The sequence below is a fragment of the Gasterosteus aculeatus genome, chromosome 15 (assembly GCF_964276395.1).
Source record: "Gasterosteus aculeatus chromosome 15, fGasAcu3.hap1.1, whole genome shotgun sequence".
Classification (NCBI taxonomy): Eukaryota; Metazoa; Chordata; class Actinopteri; order Perciformes; family Gasterosteidae; genus Gasterosteus; species Gasterosteus aculeatus.
Window position 1 is genome coordinate 6,151,266 of NC_135703.1, and position 20,963 is coordinate 6,172,228.

The 20,963-nt window shown below is 44.1% G+C and overlaps 1 protein-coding gene across 2 annotated transcripts; it reads left to right on the plus strand.

The window, feature by feature from the left end:
* The first annotated feature begins 5,144 nt into the window (after nt 1-5,144).
* slc35f4 (solute carrier family 35 member F4) lies at nt 5,145-18,963 on the plus strand. Of its 2 annotated transcripts, none has more exons than XM_040199204.2 (7): nt 5,145-5,585; nt 15,957-16,257; nt 16,618-16,837; nt 16,944-17,069; nt 17,154-17,346; nt 17,653-17,742; nt 18,267-18,963. In XM_040199204.2, the coding sequence occupies exons 1-7, from the start codon at nt 5,360-5,362 to the stop codon at nt 18,506-18,508; spliced, it is 1,398 nt and encodes a 465-aa protein (XP_040055138.1). In that variant the 5' UTR covers nt 5,145-5,359; the 3' UTR covers nt 18,509-18,963. The 2 variants fall into 2 exon arrangements, with proteins under 2 accessions (XP_040055138.1, XP_077946006.1); XM_078089880.1 differs by lacking the exon at nt 5,145-5,585 and adding an exon at nt 12,649-12,874.
* Nucleotides 18,964-20,963: the final 2,000 nt, after the last annotated feature.

Consider the following 20,963-nt stretch of genomic DNA (forward strand, 5'->3'; position numbering starts at 1 on the left):
ACTGGCCCATGGAAGATTCACTGCTTGTGTTTTCTGCTCTCAGTCAATCAAAAAAGTGGTAAATGGTATTTCAGCAAAAAGGAGAAAACATTTTTTCTATCAAAGCATAAAATATCTTGAGTCGATCGGTACAGAAGGGGACAGACGATGTGTCAGTAAAGCAGAGAAAATCAATGAATGCCAAACAAAGAAAGTAAGAAAATGTTGAGGTCCACAGTTAATGTAGTCTACGCATTAACTGCTATTAACATTAACCTGGCGTAGAACTCCCTTCTGCGCCAGGACACACATCAGGTCAGAAAACTAAATGTCATCCATGACGTCAACACATATTCCCAGTTGCACATAAATCACCAAATTCAACTGCAGAACAAGTGCAATCCATCTATCTTCTCTTTCTATTTATCCATCTCAAATTACCATTTAATGAACTTCAGCACATCTGGGTCATCCCAAGCATAACGTTTTATCACAGCCTGTCATAAGTAATACTGAGAATTCGAGGAGATCTGCTCATGTAGCACGTGCTTAACTTGGGGTTAGACTCAGGGAGACTTGGCAGACACTGCGACATCTGAAATTACTTCCTATCTTAGTTCCCGGGTTGGGAAATTGGGTTTTTTCGATGCAGCTGGAGCATTCTGACCCATCAAGACAATAACTTTATCTTTTTTGGCACAGTGAGCGCCAAATCAGCAGGAGGGAGAGCCTTGCTTCATGGGACGGCTGTATCGTGAGAATATTAGATATGGAAGTCAGATAAAAGTTCAACTTGCATGAATATTAGGTCCATGTTGTATGTAGTCCACCTGAGCACATCTGGGTATAGAGCTGACTCTTAAATGTGCTACTATCCAATGAAGACGTTCATTTAAGGCACATAAAGTCACCACAGCACTTTGATTTAGCCTTAAATTCAATGTTACAATGGCAGAGCAGCTCTCATTCAAGTTGATTAAGTGGAAGACAAAGAACACAAGCGCAGCAACTGACTTCAAAACTAGAGCCATGTTCCAGTGAATGATATAAAACAATAAAACATTCTTTTGGTAAGTCAGTCACTGAGTCTGCATACCATAGATGGTTGAATTGCAATATCAAAAACACAACTAAATAGAGACAGATCAATAAATGTATCTAAATGAATGAATGAATGATTATACATTTTATGGGTGACCTTAAAAACCACAACAATAATTACCGCATGCAGACTGTTTTTTATGGAGAAATGTAAATTACAATTGTATGAGTTATTACTCAATAATATAAAACACGAATACATACCAGGAACGTGCGGTCAGGAGATGCCAGTATGGGCCCAGCCAAATGTCTTGGAATTATTGTTTTTACTATGGACATTCCCTTCCAAACTAACAGAACAAATTCTGCGCAGAACACACTATATTTTAGTGCCTGGGGGAATGATCCTAATGCGATTAGCAGGTTGACCACAGGGGGGCAGACTGGGGACAGCTGTGAAATGATGGTTGGCTTAGACATTATACTATTTTGTAATAAAAAGGGAGAACATATAAAGCAATAACAGTATACTCAGGATATAGAACTAAGACCTGTCTAAAAAATGTGTCTGAGAACAAAGGACGGATAACTCATGCTTTCACAATAATGAAACATTAGAAATTACATTTACCAAGATCATGTTCAATGTATTAACCCTACAGTCTGCTACAGTTAAATATTGGATTTAAGACTTAAACACAAGAACAGTTTTTCTGCAAACAAAAAATAACATGACATCAGTTCTGCATTTGCATTTGGGTTTGAAACATTATAAATATTATATGACTTTCACCACCAATGGCTGGAGTTTGGCAGTGGGAACGTGTTTCTGGAAACACAAACATACATGCAGCGTAAGCTGCAGAACAAACAAGCAAAGATACTCGATATGTGAAACTTTGTCGTAATATGATAAAGAAATTAACAAAAAACAGCGTCATCACTCTAGTTCTTGAGAGGCAGTCGTGTGAAGGGAATGGAATCGGAAGTGGTGTTATTCATTAAAGTTAATGAAATGACACGTGGTTATGCTGCATTTTACTTTGAGTTCATTGTGTGTGTGTTTGTGTTGGAAGTTCAGCATTCACACACTGTAGGAATAGTCTGATATTTTGGGAAATATAAGATAAAGATGAGAAGATTGATACCGCACTCATGTTGCGCACTTTAAATGAGAAGCTAGTGCTAACAGTAGCTAGCATAGCTGAAGGCTTTTTTTTAGAAAGTTACAGCAGTTAAGAGAAAGATCACACAAGATAGCTTTCCTTTTAAGGACCTTCTGTCATGCAGCTCCCAGTTGGGAATATTTACATCCTTAAGGAGCCTTATAGAATCAGAGTGGAAATATAGCTGCGTGCACTGAGGCCAGAGGAGACCAGGCTGCTGATTGGCTAAATTGTATGTCACACATTTCTTAGACCCGCCTTCTACGGGCAAACTGAAGATACACACAAGAATCCAAAAACATCCCCAAAAGCATGTTCAAATAGGCATGAAACACAGCAGAGGTAATTGGCTTGACGAAGAGGCCAAAATCAGCAGATCATCTATTAGAAAAAAAAGCTATTTTATTTATACCTGGATTGGGACCCTTAAAGAAGAGCGTGCCGGCTCAGTCGGCAATCGCATCCTCGAGGCAGTTCTACTTCACGAGCAGATGACTTGGTCCCTTTGCATGGCGACAACAAAGAAAGGTCATGTGAGGCTCTAAAGGACATTATGATATTTCATCTTGTGCTCAGCCAGAATGAAAAAAAAGGAGCAGGTAAAATCAACACTCTCTGTTGTTTTGGAAGAGAATCGTCTCTACGGGAAGACGAGAAATATAAATTATTTTCAAGCACGATCACAGATACTTCCTAAAATGGGATCATTGATCGTGTAAATCTGCTCTGGCAGACACTTTGGTAAGATTCCAAAAACATCCTCTCCCTAAAGACTACATTGACACGGAGACCCTTTGATCAAAGTTATTAAGTATCTACCACGCTTTCAAATGTGACCTTTGCGGGTGAACGGGTCACTGGGGAGTTCACTATATTCAAATACAAGCCTGTACCGATCAGAACCGCTTTCTCTCTCTCTCGGCTGCACGGGCCAGGTTATCTTTAGTGCACATTGAATATTTATACAGCAGGTGGCTGGGGAGTCGGTCACTGATCTCTAAGGTGACTTGCTGTGTCTCTGTGGGAGGGGGCCTAGGATGAAGTCACATGGGACATATTGTCTCCTCTGAGTGTCCTTTGATTCCACTTAGGAAAGGTATAAGGTTTAATGGTTGAATGTCTATCACAAGGTCCGAGGAGAAGAAGTCACAGAGGAACGTCATGGTCATTCTATCATTTCATTTATCTCAAAAATTACATCAAAGCATCAAAATCAGAACCAGCATCTTTAACTGGAAGCCACTTTGCACGCACTAACTGAAAAAACCCCACGTAGAATAAAACACAGCTGTGCAATTAAGGCAGGATCGATTTCCTCCGAACGATTGGAACATTTCACTGGAAACGGTTCGACATCAAAGGAACATGATACTCAGATTCTTGGATTGACTTTCGTGAAATAAAGGAGGTTAGAAGAAAGGAGGGGAAACAATGCTGCACAGAGGATTTGTGTCCGCAGATGCTGTGAATCACACCTCATTCCAGCCTCATGACTGGGGGATAATAAGAAAAGATATTAAAGAAGACATGAGAAATCTCCTCTCATTATAGCTTCTAAGCTCCAACGATTGAATGGTTCCCATTGAGATCATTTGGCGGTGATGACACTGTATGTCACACCTCATGCATGAAGAGTTATGGCAGCAAAGGTTTTTAATGGGCCTACGACTGTCAGAGAGAAAGTTTCCCTTTTGAGCTTAATCCTTTTTTGTTTTGTATTTCATAAACGATTTACAGAATTGTAAAAAAAAAAAGTTACAAAAAAGTAGGCAATTGAAAACAACTTTTTGAACTTGAGAGTCCAATAAAAAATAAGCATTTCTCAAAAAGCGCTGAGAAACTTTCCGGGCCTTGGCACTTCATTGTTGTGTGCACAAAGCTGTCCCTGAACTGAACGTGTGAGATAAGTGCTTTGGAGCTCCGACGAACTGAAACAAAAGAACATGAGGTGGAGATTGGTTCAGTAAGTAAGAGAGGGGGAGGAAGCACTTCTGCAGTCCAAGGGCATCATAAACCCGAGCATGTGTCTGCACAACAATGCCAACAGGGGCGCAAATTCTCCACACGCCGGGAATCGATTTCACACACAGAGTGGAGGACTTGGAAGGAGGCGGATGGGAGAGGCACCGAAATACTGCATCTTGTGTTGTTGGATTTGGAGCCCAGTTTTCTGAATGTTTCCCTTTTTCTTTTTGCACAGCATCTGCAAGCTGGGGGATCCATTCAAGTTGAGCTTTACCGAGCCAGCCAGAAAACCTGTTGGCCAGGGAAAAGAGAGGGAAGAAGAAAGGGGATTGCTTTGGGTTTAACTAACTTTTATTTAGAATAAAATTCATGTCGTAATAAGCGTTTGAAAAGCTCCCCAAAAAATTCCTGGCATGATGTTTTTTACACAAACATCTGTAAACTTTTATACCACACAAAGTAACAAACCGCATTTGTGGCCGACATTTTTGACAAAGCACACAAAACAGCAAATGGAGCACTAGTCCACAAATATCAGAGACCAAGCGGGGAATGGATGCTGAAAATAGTGCCTTAAGAATAAATCCTCGGGCATTATGATAGATATCTTTGTGTGAGGTTAAAGAGAAGCTAAGATGTATTGAATATTTGAGGTCCTTTGGACCGAACGCTAAAAATAAAGTGTTCTCTGCAGATCCAAGCGTGTGTATATCTACGCTTGTTTTCAAAAACGAATATAATTTTAGATGAGCTTGGTTTATTTTTAAAAACCAAAGGAGAGAAAAGATATTTTTGGATCAATACAGCTCATTTTAGAAGAATCAAATATTACACGAGTGGTACAACTGCTCCCAAAGATCAGAGCCTCATATACGAAGGCGGTAATTCATGTCGCCTCCTGCTCCTCACAGCTGACAACAAGCCAAGTCTCCTTTTTATCTTTTTGGGTTTCTCCTCCCTCCTCCCGCATGTGACAGTGGCGACACGCCCCCTGGCGTTCGCTGCGTGGCGGACTCCCGCAGCGCGATCACCTCGCTCCTCCGCGCGCGGCAGCCTCACTGAAGGAATGTGCGTGTGCACCTGGACGTCCTCCTCTTGTTGCTCCTGGCCGTTGCGGCCCCGAAGATCCCCTGCGTGGTGATCAGGGCTAGCCCCCCCCACCCCCACCCCGACCCCCATCACCTCCGTCCGCTCGGATCCTATACACGATGACAAGCACCGAGGGGGCTTCGGAGCGCGCAGAGCCGCCGTGCATCCGGCCGGAGCCCCCGGTGGACGCGCACTCGCCGGGGAAGGCGACGGCCAGTGGCGGCTGCGCTGTCATCACGGACGGCGGCTCCAAAGTGACGGCCAACGGGGTGCACGACTTGGAGAACCGGATCCTGAGGATCACCGGCTACTACGGCTACAACCGGGGCTACTCCAGCCACAAAAGTGAGTGCAAAGAGCGCAAAGTGCCACCCGCGGGTCGACAGGCCACCTCTCTGTCGCAGCTTCTGCGATGGCGTAAAAAAAAAAAAATGATGGCAATCTTATGATATCAATAAGTCGGTTTTCTTTTTAAATGCATACTTTGCCGGTGGCGTGACGAAGAAGAAACAATGCACACATCTTGTCGTCTTTGCAGATTCATTTTCTATTACAATTAGGCATTAGCAAATTCCACTTTGGCAAACTTAGCTAATGGGGGTTTTAATTATGGCTATTAAGCGGGATGTCAATCAAGGTTGTGTGAGGACCATCCATCTCTGAGGGACAATATTAGAAGGGAATGTGGGGGGAGAGAGAGAGAGACAGAGAGAGAAAACAAATCAGGCTGTGCAATTACACTGCAAAGTGTCATGCACTAATTACACTGGAACTCTCTAAATCAATTTCAGAGTCAGTTGTTTGCCCGATGTTGTCCACATCGTGTTGGTGAACTCTGCAAATAATGATTTACACGACAGCCTTGTATTGAGTTCCAAATATTCGCCAATACATTTTCCCCAAATGACAAGCACAGCCCTTCCTGTGGCGCACGAGCATATTGCCTTCTGTCTCCGAGGGGCCTGAGATACAGCGGCGCCTCAATGCTTTAAGCTCCTCCATAATTTTCATATGTCAAAGCGGTTTTGATTGGTAGACGCGATGCTACGGCATTCTGCTGACTCAGAGACAATGGCCGGGATTGGAGAAGAGAGCTGATGGTGCATTTTGTTCAGGGACGGTCTTTATAGTTCCATTGAAGTGCTGCCAGTGGGATTATAATAAGGGGAAAGAACAAACATTGCAATCCTCTGCGCGCAACCAAGCAGTGGTTTCACAAATGGTTTCGAGGGTGAGGGTCCTAAGGGTGAGGATTTTTTGCATTAGAGACGCTGTACGCATCTCTTTGCTCCTTAACACACCATCACGGCACTGTGTCATTGTTCATTAAGGTAGGTATTATTGAATACATCTCCAAAGATCTAATCGGTCGTCCATGTGTGAATTTCTTCTTGTTCCATATTCTCCCCAAAATGAATTACTCTTCATTAAAGCTGCCCTCCTCTGGCTGATGTAAATGTTTTAAATCCATGACCTACAAACACACCTCAGGGGGAGAGATGTATTTGTAACGTTATCACGTTCCTACTTTGATTTGGTATTGAACCCTGGCACTCTGTGACACGACCCGTTACTCCGACAAACTTGTTTAAATTGAGAAGGAAAGTGACCAAGCAGATCGGGCCTCATTCATTCATCAGTCTGGATGATTGGACGATGTTTTGTTTTTTTTCGACAGAGGCTGCGGAAAAAGAAATGAGCCTGTCTCTCATTACCGGCCTCCTATTCATCAGAGGTGTCAGCTGCTGTAGATGAACCATGAATGCAATAACACATTTTGATTCACGAATAAATCTTCTCAGATGAAGCTATCAGAAGACCAGCTGATTAACGACAGGTACCCAAAACTTTCAATCTAGAACAGATTGAACGACGTCTGATATTGTGAAACAGAAGCGCTTTTGCATTGGTACTGAAAGCAGGATAATAAAGACCTATAATACAGTCTTATGTGTACATTTATGTGAAAGAATATAGAAGCCAGAATTGGTTCATTTTCAATGGCCTAAAAAAAATATTGTAGCTAAATGTCACACTAACACTGTGCATCAATGGGGATATTTTGAGATATCACTGTTAACAATAACAGATATTGTCTAAAACAATTTTGACAATTGATTATTTTTAATCTATTATTGGTACATATGATAGCAAACTGAATTTCTTTGGTGTTTTGGACTGTTGGTCCGTCAAAACAAGAGAGTGCAAGATAATAACAACAATAATAAGGTAATACAGGACTCAATATATGGCAGTTAGTTGCATCTTTTATTCCCAGGCCTTTGTCTCTCCCGAGTCGTTGTCTACAGTAAACTGAATCAGACTGAAATGAAAGATGGGGGTGTCATCCGTGGTGTCGTTTCAGGAATAAAGAGCAGTAATACAGTACAATCCCCACTGAGACCATAACAGCCTGCGTGTACCTGTGACCAGAGGGGTTATTTCATCCAAGAGACATTTCATTTCACTGATGAAAGATGCCACGTGTAGTCCTGGATCTTTTCTCCATCCATCCATCGACTGATTTAACGCACGCCAACACTAGTATTCCTCAGGGCGCGATGCTTGTCACCATTTTTCCTGCTTGCACAGCTATTAAACATGCTGTGTCTGGCGCTGTCACTGTGAAGGCGTCTCTTTATGTGCATGCCCGTATTCCTCTTCAATGTGATTGATTCATTCTTAGTCACTAGAACGTGAAAAGTCCCTTTTGTTCAATCCTGCCTTTTGCCTGAAAGTGTCACATTTGGTTACTTTGTTTTGTTCAAGATTTGTAAAGGTTGAGTTGAAAACCCTTCTCTCTCTCAATCGACTAAATACAAATTAAATGAAGGGTGGGACAAAGGAGCGCGTAAATAGAACAGTGGGCTCAACCCGCCTATGGGGTAATGATATATTTAGTAAGATTCTAGTGTCAGGTTGTTATTGATTCTTGCCATCTGCGTAGAATTAGAAGATGCCTCCAAGGGGGCTGTGGACTACATTTGGTGACAGGTTCTGGGCTGTAATGCATACAGGACAAACACGACGTAATACTAAAAGAAAATGTCATTCAAGGCTCTTTATATCTAAAAAGAAAAATCACATTATTTTGACTTAAAATCTGAAAAAGTAAGGAGTCGTATTCTCACAGCACCCACTTGGCTTCCGCTGCAGCCAACAAGAATGTGCGTGTGCAGGAAACGCGTCCTCAGCATCCCCTGGAAAACTATTACAATCATTTGCTGTCTACCATGTTTTGAGTATAGTCAATTTAGAAAGTGCATCATTGCGTCGTGCTGCGTTGTCATGACCATGTCAGTTCACACAGAAAGTCCGGTGAGATATAAGAGAGAATAGAGAAGCCTTTGAATCCGTTCATCCTTGTACTGTTTGTTAATTCATTTAGCGTTTTCTGAAACCATTTATTTCCATCGTTAACAGCAGCCGTCCTCCTCAGACATGGCCTAAAACATTCTGTATGTGCATGCACTTATTTTGGACCGTTCCCGGGCTAGCTCACTCTGCGCTATTTATAACTAGTCTAGCGTCAAATGGAATACGAGCTTTGCTTGAATGACTTCTGCAGTGCTGTTACTCTCAAGTCCTCCTGGGAATGAACAAAAAAACTCTGTTACGGCTGCAATATTTCTATGTGGGAGTCGTGATATTGTTCATATAGTTTAGTGCATTTTTCCTGTGGGACAAGTATGTAATTCTACATATTTGGACGGGACAATGTGAAAGGTCTGTAATGGCCTCTCCATGATGCTGAGGACACCAACATTCTTGTCAGCAGTCTAACGCTGCCCCCGTGTGGCCAGGAAGTCTGACAACAACAATAAAGGGGCAACCATCCTCAATATATTGTCATACAAGAGATCACTGTGTTTGCAGCAGTCAGTTACCCCTTAAATCCTACAAATTGATAATAATAATGTACTAAGTTAATGGGTTATTTCACCTAATTTGCTGAAACATGCATCTACTTAGTCAAAGATTCTAGATTGCTAGGGCGCTGTTTTCTTTAGCAGCTGTTTTGAGATGTGTAAGCCTGAGATTTCTACCGATATCCCAAATCAACAGAGAATTGCTGGAGCCAAAATATGGAGTGACTGATATGCAGGCTGAACAAGCTGCGCTAGAAGGGGGCCAGCATGGAGAGCACAGGGCTCTCCTGGGACTGGAGGAGACTGACTCGGTTTACATCAGCGGTGTTTTGAGCAAAGACTCATTCAGAATTCAAACAGTGTTTCCATGATCTCGCTTTTTTGTGTTTTGCCCATGGAATTGTTTTGCTGCTGTTTACAATCCTATCCAAGTTCAAACGAATGTCCAGCATAGCAGTGCTTATTTTTGATGGGTGTTGTGTTTTCCTTGTGTTGCAAATGGCCTGGAACTGCAATTCATTGTGCAACTGTGTGTTGCATAACAACACTAAATTATCCTTGAATAATTTATGGTGATGGATTTTGTCTTCAATTTTGGTGAGAGTAACAAAATGGTGTTGAAATCTATTCATAATTTTGGTGTTTTAAGTGTTTCACATAGGTGAAACTGGTTATCAAAAACTTGGGCTGAGCTTATTCCTGTTATCTGGATTTTCAGAATGAATATATTGACACATGTAAAAACATGTCCAAACCTGGTGCGCAATCCACCATATTGACCACTAGATGTCCCCATTTTCAAACCACGTTGAGTTGAGTCGACAATATGAGGGCGATGAATGAAACCCAACTGCCAGGGCCTGATTCAGGGTCTGTCCAGTCTCCACTACAGACAACATCAGCCTCTCGTCCTCCTCCTTTGCTTCTACTTCTCCCTGAGATGTGACGGGTAAAATAAACGGGCTACAACCGAAGGGGCCTGTGCTGTAAACTGAGGAGAATTCATCTAAATGACAAAAGAACCCAAATTGGCAAAGTGCATCACTACAGACAAGGTGCACTGTTGCTATGGGGGTACTGAGAGAGGTTTGGGCACAATTGTCCTTTGATCGGTTATGCAACGGTACCATTGTGTTACACACACTCATTTTTCCTGTTCAATATTCACAACCGGCTGCGTTTCAGGAGGTCGCGATGTTGGGTTTCGGTTGAAACTGTTGTACAAAGGAATTGTTTTAACGGTCAAGTAGTTTCAGTTGCTGACCTATTCCTTAAATGAAAGAAAAGGGATAAAGCATTTTATAATACACTTCAAATTAAGTAGTGGCCTCGTGAAAAAAGACAGACGCTGCAGGTATTTCTCTTAATCCAATAGCTATTAGCATCCTGGGCTCTGCTGACCGGACACTTCTTCTGTCCCCTCCCAGTCTGGCTGTCGGCTCCGCTCATCAGCACGGCTATTTTTAAGTTTAACCCTTCTCGTCTCAGTGGATCCATACCACCAGCTCATCCCCCGCTGAGCCCTGACCAAACATTTTGCTTCAATGTTAATCAAGCCTAATTCTCAAAACCTCGCTTAGTGTGTCAGCATTGCACTCATTCTGTCACGCTCAAGGACCACGGGAAATAACCCTTCTAGCACCTCGGCGCTTTTCCCAAAACGACAACAGACAGTCTCCTCAATTTTTAATTCTGTTATTACCATGGTGTTACTGGAACACGGCCCTGCGTTTCTTTCCACGGAGCAATCAGACCAAACGAAAACTGTGCTGTCTCTCGAGGGCCTGAGGAATACACAGAGAAGTACTCTGATCTCCGTGGAAGTGCCAGAAATTTGGCTGATGAGCGTCGAAGAAACCCTGTAGAAAAAGGGCTCATGGTGATGCTGATGTGATGCAATGACTCATTTAGCGTTCATAACAACCTCATACGGACGTTTCCCATCCTGCACGTTTATTTGAGGGTGTTCTCTAGTTCAGATCACAGTGCAACTGTTTCTTACTGGTCTAGTGTGGATTTTACCGGCGAGCGGGAAAGCATATAGGTTATATTAAGACCATATTCCAGGCTGCGACGCCTCACGTGTCGGAGCGCATGCACCGGACACGGATACGCCGTTCACGTTAAGGCCCAAGCAGTGATAGTGGTCCATTAGATCTCCATCCACCACAGCTGGAGATAAAATGGCCGTGGGGCTTTTCCTTGAGATGGAAACACAGTCCCGAGGGTGACCGGCGCGGCCCAGACTGAGCCTCCTCCGGCCCGCGCCTTTAGCCGATGAAGGGCTTCCCTTGACTGTGCAACAGCGATGGAAACAAAGTATCGAAATCCCATCTCGAAGTAATATCAAACCAATGTCGATATGGAGGTAAAAACACAAAGTGTTGAGTTGTTGACGGAGCGAGCGGGGCGTCGATGCTGCAGGTGATTGAGATTCTGGTAGGTCAAACTATTTTTTATTTATTTATTTATTCCAAGCCATTCAGTGGAACTTAACGTCCTTACGGTAGTGCTGTTCCTACCACTGCCATGGAGAACGCAAACATCCACAAAACGGCTGATATCTTCAATGGATTTGTGTTACTACACATAATCACAACGAAAGGAATGAGAGACAGAGATTGTGTCCAACGGCTTTCTGTTGTAACCATGAGAGGCAATCGTAGTGTCAGAATCCGATAACTGATTCTTGATTTAAAGTTGGAACATGTTATAATTAGGTGTAAACCTACAGTACCATACAATATATATATATTATTCCTTTTTAAACGTAAGTTGGATCTCTCGCCGTCTGAATGAAACATCTTGTGTGTAGCACACCATGGTAGTGATGAGGAAAGGTGTAACATTGATTTGAGTAGCGTGTGGGCAGAGGCTCCCGTAACTCAGCATACTCACATGTATGTGATGGTTGTATTTTACATGGCTCAACTAATGAATGAATTAAACTGACCCTCCTGGAGTAGTGAAGAGCAGAGGATGTGCAACGAAGAGACGGGGACATTGAAAGACAGGGGACAGGGGAGGATGAAAAAGAGCCTGGTTGGGTGAATAGGGGACGGGCGGGGAGGAGGTGGGAGAAGAGACGGGGGACAGCAACTAACGCAGCATAATTATCCCGCTGCTGCTTAGTTACCTCCCAAACAAAGCTGCTGATTTGCAGAGCAGAAGAAGAGGAGGGGAGAAGCGAGCGAGACGGAATGGAGGGGGGAGGAGGAGGATGGAAAGACATCGGAGCGGAGTGATTGCGCCTCTCGCCACAGACACTTGAAGCTCAGTCTCCCTTGGAGACAGTTGGAGACGTTGCATCCCGGCGTGACACTGCACCTCCAGCGAGCCCTCTAATCCGGCCTGCGTGAACATCCAGACCGGGAGCCAGAGTATCAGAAGCAGTGAGAGAGTGACAGAGAGGCGGGACCCGAGTGCCGGGACGAAGACAGAAGACTTTGACAGACATCTGGGAGGAAGAGGAGGAGGAGGAGGAGGAGGAGGAGGAGATGGGGGGTGGGGGGAGGCGATCAACAGCGTGAAGACGAAACGGAGGAGTTGGAGAGTCTAAAGGATGCACGGAGCTTACAGCAGGAGCTGCTGAGCGTGCACTTGCTCACACACACACACACTCACACACACACACACACACACACACACAGCCCCCGAGAAAGGACAGTGCATTGGGCCCCCGGTGGAGGATGAAGAAGCACTCAGCCCGAGTGGCTCCTCTCAGCTCGTACAGCAGTCAGGTCCTTACCTGCCCCATCTCTGAAGGTAAACATGTGTGGGCTCTGTGTTAGCAGGACCCGAGTTAGTCACATTGTCAGCTCTGATGGGAGTAGTTAGTTACGGGTTTTCTTGACTTTTTGGCGGTTTACAGTTGACGACGTATGATTTCCAATAAGGAACCCTGTGTGCTGAAATGTCATGTCGAGTGTTTAGCTGTTCATGCGAAAGACAGAGAGCGCGACGTGAACGTGCTCTTCTTCTACTTCAGTCGGCGGCGTGCAGCATTCACTCCGAAAACGTGATATCAAACGACCAGCTGCTGAACCACACGATGCGTCTTAAACTCCAGACGGTTTAAAGAACACATTTGTGTGAATTCAGTTTGCAGGGAGAGTTGGGAGGCCCGACGTGTCGACAGGAAGTAGCAGCAGCGTCTGTGTTCAGCTGCCCGTAAACCGATAAAACCAAACAGGCCCAAGTCAGCTGGTTTGACATCTGTTACTGAATCTGTCCTTCCTCCATCTAACTGAGCATTCCCTTCAACTTAAATCCTTTCGTCGACCAAAGACAGACAGACCCACAGTTTGACCCACTGTGAGCCTGCATGACGCTGCAGACGTGACGGTGAGCTCACCTCTGGAATCGGCACGAGTCCGTCCATCAATGTCCCTGGCATGCAGTGGGGGGGGGTAATAAGTGGCAGAATGGATTGAAATGTGAGGTTCGAGCAGCATGCTGCGTCACACAGAAGAGAGGAGCTCTGTTGATGGGTGCCGGTAGTCAGCGGTCCTGTAGCACTGCGATTGCTGTAATGAAAAAGGCATAAAGTTGTTCTTGTCAGCTATTTCATGAATGAAAATGTACTTTTTTTTCACTCTTCTCAAGAGTTAATAATAGTAGTAATGATCAATTGCATTGAATTTGCATTCTGTCTGTGCTTGTTTGATTAGAGGGGTAAAATATCTTAAATCGTATACTTAAATGTACTACACTTTCTTTGAAATTAACCTCAAATAGCAGTTTGTATTTCACTGCAGCACGTTGCTGAATTGTTACATTTTTCACATTTTAGAGCAATATTTGTCAGCAATAACTCAAAGAATATAATTTTAGCCCCGAGAGCTGTTTTTATGAGGCAGGAGAATAATAGAGTTACAATATTACTGCATTGTTGGCAGCAGATCAGCCTCACCTCAGGACAGAGGACGCCTATAAAACACTAAAAGCTTTAGTCTCACTGCACTGAAACAAGAACCATCTTGCTTGGCGGAAGAGGAGCAAAAGAAAATAAAATGAAAAAAGCTGCTTCTCTCTTGCAGAAATATCAGATCTGTTTTCCAGTTAGCAACCACCAGGCGCGTTAAGTTGATTAAGAATCCTTGCTGTGGCCGAGTGTAAGTAGACCAAGTCCCAAGATGATCCCTTTAGAAGATAACGGGTTTGAACATTTTGCTTGCACCAAATAACGTAGATTTTGATTTCAGCTGGAATATACTTAGAGGTGAAACATGTGATAATGTGATAGTCCTCGTGGGAGTCGTCATTAGTTTTACACCTCGGGGATACCAAGGGTTTCATTGTTATTAAATGCTAATTTACACTTCTACTCAGATTCCTTCCACGTTGTACTTTCTATAAGACAGGCTATTATGTTAAATGCATGAGGCATTTTACATTATAGTGACGGCTATTTTTTCTTAAATGAAAGATCTGACTACTGCTTCCACCACTTCACGACTCATATCTGTGACTTTATATTCACAATTCTTTCATTCTCAAAGCTTTAATACTCAGGGATACTGGGAACCAGGAATGATCTCATTCATTCATTAAGATTATTTACTTAGTTTGGTAAGACTGTTTTGTGAATGAATGAAATGACTTCAGAAAACTAAACTAAAGCGGTTTAGTTTCAGGGTGGACAAGCAGACTGGATGAAACAAGGTGTCATCTTAGCACTCTGTGCTTTACACAGACAAAAAAACCCTGATACCAACGTTCTTATCATTAGTTACTTGAGCAAAGCATTTTGGATCCACATACATACAGTTTTTTGCTGGATAAAAAGAAGAAGTAATTACACATGGGTGCAATCCACTTTAATTAAACTAGAAGCCTCATTGCTTGATAGAATCTCATCAGCAGCAACATTGAGCGTCCCCGAGATGCCCGCCTACCGTGAGGGGGACATACTAGGGGTACAAGATCCAGGGCTTGCAGGGCTTTAGTGTCTATGACCACGGTGGAAACGGCAGACCTTCACATGCTGAGCTAGCAAAGAGAGCACAGGCAGCAAACATCAAGCACATGTCACCTTTTATTCCTTGCCCGGTGAAAATTGATCACTCTGTCGAAAGTTAAAGAACGGATCGGCGCTCCCCTCCGGAAATGCTCCCACCCGCAGCACTTTGCATATCATGCAGCACCGCTGAGGAGGCCGTTAAGTTCCGCGGTCCATTAAGGTCCATGAAATTAGGTATAAAAATAAGCCATTAAAATAATCTACGTTTACGTAGTTTAGTGTTATTTGTCCGGTGAGACTGTACCGCGTCCCCAGTTACTCCGTGTCCCAATATGTCCCAACGGCAACATTTCCACAGCAGGAATGTAGTCAGAGCCCAAACAGTGGCTGCCAAGGTTGACCTGACTTTCTTGTGGAATGTCATGTGGTTCAGTTTACTCGCGCTTTCTGGGTATCAGGTTTCTGGGCACACCTGAGCACAATGCGTGGCCTACACTATGCGCTGCATCGCGAGGAGTCAAAGCTATTTATGACATGCACAGCCTCAATGCTAACCCCACACATTCTTAACAAAGCTTGGCCTTACGCATCAGCACCTTTACAGCAAGACATGCAAACCGTGATAGTGATCACTGGGGCATCTGATCAATAGATGCTTATGTGCTGGAGCTCAGCCAGGGCAACACAAGCTACATCCTGCATGTACAGGAATACAAAGAGTATACAGTCTTAGGCCAATATAGATGATTTAGGTACACGGTTTTGGGGCTGTATGTATGCACATCCACAGCAGTATTGGGCTTGGAATTGGATGCTAAACGCCGGAAATAAAGATGCTGCAATGCATTTTGTGTTGTTCTCTTTTCCCCTATTGTCTCCCACCAGGAGAGGATGGTTCAGAGTCCAACGCAGAGACACCAGGCAGCGAGACCAGCGACGAGAGCCGGTCCTATCAAACATGTACCAACACGGCTGTGAAGGTGCTGGGTGGTCTTCTGCTGGTGCTGTGTGTCTCCTCCTCCTGGGTGGGTACCACTCAGGTGGTTAAACTGACCTTCCAGTCTTTCTCCTGTCCCTTCTTCATCTCCTGGTTCAGCAGCAACTGGAACATCTTCTTCTTTCCCATCTATTACTCCGGACTTGTGGTTACCACACGTGAGAAGCAGACGCCCATACAGAAATTCAGGTAAACTGCAAAAAAAAAAAAAAAAAGATGCTTCAATTCAGCAAACATGTGGAATCTGCTCACATAGATCAGTCACAAATAATAATAATAATAATAATGTTTAGCAAAATGAAGGAATAATCCCACTGTTAACTGTAGAATAGCAAACTAGTTACTAGTTTACCATTCAAGCTCTAATAGTGGACTCCTAGAGGTCTTTTACACTCACCTGAAACACATTTTAGGCCATCTGACGGTCCAACAGGAAACCAAGCGACCAACATTTCCCTCATGATAGCAATGAAAATAAACGCTGATCCAAGAGGGGAAAACGCTGACACACTCCCTTTTTTACACCTCCATGTTTGTTCTCTTAACCAGGGAGTGCAGCAGGCTCTTTGGGGAAGACGGGATGACTCTCAAGCTTTTCGTAAAGAGAACTGCCCCCTTCTCCATCCTGTGGACACTGACCAACTACCTGTACCTCATGGCCTTGAAAAAACTCACCGCCACCGATGTCTCCGCCCTGTACTGCTGCCACAAGGCTTTTGTCTTTCTCTTGTCCTGGATCGTTCTGAAGGACCGTTTCATGGGTGTTCGGGTCCGTATGAAAAAGACCCAACGAGGATTGATGTCATGTAAAGGATTGTTTGTCTCACATCTGCAGAGTATCAACGCCACTGATGGCTCTGAATCTCCATCTGCAGATTGTGGCGGCCATCATGGCCATCACAGGTATCGTGATGATGGCGTACGCGGACGGTTTCCATGGGGACTCCTTTGTGGGCGTGGCATTGGCTGTGGGGTCCGCCAGCACATCAGCTCTCTACAAGGTCCGACCTGATCACGGCTCGGATCACTTGCGAGGCTGCCTTTGCACCGAGTCCAAAATGAAAAGTTGTCTCCTCCTCATCCAGGTGCTGTTCAAGATGTTCCTGGGCAGTGCCAACATCGGAGAAGTGGCTCACTTCCTTTCCACCATGGGCTTCTTCAATCTCATCTTCATCTCTTGTGTGCCCCTCATCCTCTACTTCACCAAAGTGGAGCACTGGGGCTCCCTGTCCTCGCTGCCCTGGGGGTACCTGTGTGGACTGGCAGGACTGTGGCTGGGTGAGGATGCATCAACGCTCATGTAGGGAGAAGAGTCTGTTTCTGTGAGATCATTTTAGTTCACTTTGGGGCTGCAGCTAAGAGATATTCTTAATTATGAATTCATTATTCAACCAATTGTCTCAATTCGAAGGTGCCTTAGAATAGGTTCTCTGTGCATGTTCAAAAAGAATGTGGACTCTCGACTAAAAAAACTAAATAAATAAACTCTGAAATGTACCTTCAATCGGTAGCCCGTATATTAAATATTCAAATATGTGTTCAATTGCACTCCAATGACTTGACCCTCCTCGGTGACTTCCACAGTGTTCAACATCTTGGTCCACGTTGGCGTGGTGCTGACGTACCCCATTCTCATCTCCATAGGCACACTGCTCAGCGTCCCGGGAAATGCAGGTACGGTTTCTCAACAGGGGCTCAAGTTCTCCAATTCACTGTTTACTTCTTGCGTGTTACGGCGGAAAATGACTGTGATCGTACAAATCTGAGTAAACGGCACCAAATACTGCGGTTTCGCGCGGAGCGGGTCAGCACTCTGGGCCTCCGTAGCAAACAGATTACACAGCAAAGTCGGTCTCTCTCTCTCTCGTCCTGGAAACCCAACCGCCGATGCGCTCCGACGGAACCCAGCAGCTACACTCTCGCCGAGGGAGGATCAGGTCGCAAAGGCGACACTGAATGCCTGCAGACGAGTTCTTTCCTTTAGCCACGATGGACCGCACGAAGGTCAGTGGGCGTACGGCAACGCGTCCCGGGGCCTCCGCACCGCAGAGACATTGAGGATAAAGTGGATTGCTTGTGCTGATTGGAAGGCGGTTTTGCTACGCTCATCCGCTGCAGCCGCGGCCTCCTTGGGTTTATCTTCCATTATGTAATTAATCTCAGATTGTTTTTGTTTCTCTACGCCCCACATGCCGTAGCTGTGGACGTTTTGAAACACGAGGTGATCTTCAGTGTCGTGCGCCTGGCGGCCACCTGCATCATCTGCCTGGGCTTCCTGCTCCTGCTGCTCCCGGAGGAGTGGGACTCGGCCACCCTGCGCTTCCTGGCCTCCATCGCAGACAAGAAGCCCGAGGAGCACGGCGAGGAGCTGACGGAGTCCAGCGTCAACACTCGGAGCCGCAGCCGGGCCAACGGCACCGTCTCCATTCCCCTGGCGTGAGCCCGGCTGAGCTGTGGCAGCGTTCTTAAAGCCCCGTCGGCTCACGCTCCTGCATTGGGTGGCAGGACGATCGCTCCTCATGGACCCTCTCTGGAGATGCGTCTCTGTCCCAGCACACTTCACTGCGCGAGGGCGAAAGGAAAGCATTCACGGAGTTTGCTATTTGAAAGTGTTATTTACTTTCTTGTAATATTTGCCGCGCTCAGTCCTGTTCCTCGCACGTACCCAAAGCAACAGCCGACCGGCCTCCCCTGACCTGTGGACTGTATTCTGTGAATATAAATAGTGGCAGGGCCAATTTGGCTCAATCTAGTATGTATTTATGATATTTGCCTTAGAGTTGTACCGATAAGAGTATTATTAAGTCATTGATTAGCATTATATTAAAGAATGGCAATTATATTATGCGTGATGTACAGGCTCCTTTGGTTTTGTAATAAAAGACTTAAAACTCATATTATCCGTGTATAACTTGTTTACCTAAAGACCAAGTTATTTTTCTGTTCCCTAAATCATCACTGACAAGGCCTCATACAATGTTGATGGACTTTTCTACTTTTATCGATAATACTTTTGTAATAATCATGTTGTTCTTATAAGTATGCAAGCAATTATTTCAACCATCTTCACCAGAGGTTCACACTAAATCAGTAATCTGTTAAGTGCGTTGCATTGATTCAGCAGCGATGACTTCTCACCATAATAAATTATGCAACGCTTTTCTGTGCTGCACTTAGCTGACACATATACGCACCCATGCACTGTAAGATTGAGAATGATGTGTTCAACCATTATTTATCCCCTTTCACACATTCACACACTCTGTGGTGATATTGCGCAGCCTAGCGATGTAAAGGTGTTTTAACTGTAAATCGTGGTAGAGACTTGACAAAACAACCTCCTAGTGCCTCACAACATGTTGGCGTTTACATTTCAGTTCCAATAGTGATCAGGAGTGTCAGGAGAATCGTTTCTCAGTATTTCAGAGTAACCTTTGTCACACAAAGTGCCGCGGCGTTATGATCGCTGGAGTGTGGAGTCAAAGCCTCTGATGAAGCGTTTGCTGAGGTGACACTTTCGGCTAAATAACTGCAGCGCCATTTTATCATATGAAAATAAACAAGCCACTGCAGAAAGAACCAGAGGGATGTGTAATGTTCAAATCATAATTTTGTGATACGGAAGGTCTGTTGGAGGCTGATAAGCCGTGGCGTTATTTGCCAGGGTGTCACAAGGGACATGCACCCCCCCCCTACACTTCCCCCGAACAAACACACACTATTCAAGGCCATATTGGATCCTTAGACGTTCTATATATTATTTTATATACATGCAAAGTCATAGACGTTATATTTTTTCCATTTAATTTCCACCAAAGTCAATAAACGATGAAAGGAAATAATTTATTGTCAATTATGTTTTTTAAACGGATAGCTTTTTTTTCAATTGGATTCGCATGGTATAGTATATATAGTACATAGGATATACATAGTATTGTCCGTTTAATGGTATAATATGAGTGTAATTAACTCATTTTGAGATGTAAATCGCTCTTTGGCAAGAAGGGAAAGTGCCTTTAATGGGTTGTAGGTTTAGCTTTTGGCCTCGCTATTTAAACTGCTAACGAGTAGTTGGTTGTATTATAAGGCACAGAAGCGATAATTAACAAACAAATGCTTGACAAGAATGTACAGATTAAAATAAGATGTGTACATCGAAAACATTTTTATCATAGAGTTTTATTTTATTTTGGAGAATTTCCATCAAATCCATTCCTGGGGTTTATTGTGGGTTTTAAGAAGTTTTTACTTTTACGCTTTTCACTGAATGCATATTTGAAGCTGGTTAGTCACGTGTCACTCTGCCCTCTTCATCTGTAAAGCTGATTTTAGACAGGAGTCATTTTATTTTGGCGATTTGCGAATTAGCCTTAAATAAAAAACAAATGATGGGGGGAGCCCACCCCCCCTCATGATTTACTGAGTACTCATGAAGTCACCTTTTTCTCTCAGTTAACAATTTCCCCAAACAAACTGTCTCTTCTCGCCCCCCTGGGCTTTTCAGGGAAATAACAGGTTCTTTCAAGCATTAACTTCTGAGTTAGAAAGCAATCTGTAGGGAGTGTTGTCATGGTAACTTATGTCATTACAATGATGGAAAGTATGATGGCAGAGATGAAGTGCCCACCTACTTTCTTCTTTTAAAAAAAATCAAAACCCAAAGTGTTTTTTACACTTTGGCACCAGACGTAAATGCTACAGGACAAACATTGAGCTCTCAAGCAGAGGAGATGGGAAGACCTCCAGGTTTGTTTGGAAGCAGCTGGAAGAAATAGGTCCACCTGGAGAATCGATTTCAAACATCGAGTCTTTCTGTAATGGAACGTTTTTAATGGGGAAGGCCGGAATGCGAAGAGAATCCAGCACTCTGTGGGAAAAGTCAATAAGACCAGCAG

Excerpts from the sequence above, each read along its gene's own strand:
- slc35f4 (XM_040199204.2), top strand. The coding sequence starts at position 5,360 with ATGACAAGCACCGAGGGGGCTTCGGAGCGCGCAGAGCCGCCGTGCATC. Across the intron at positions 16,258-16,617 it reads ACGCCCATACAGAAATTCAG|GGAGTGCAGCAGGCTCTTTG; the intron begins GTAAACTGCAAA and ends TCTCTTAACCAG. Across the intron at positions 17,070-17,153 it reads GCACATCAGCTCTCTACAAG|GTGCTGTTCAAGATGTTCCT; the intron begins GTCCGACCTGAT and ends CTCCTCATCCAG.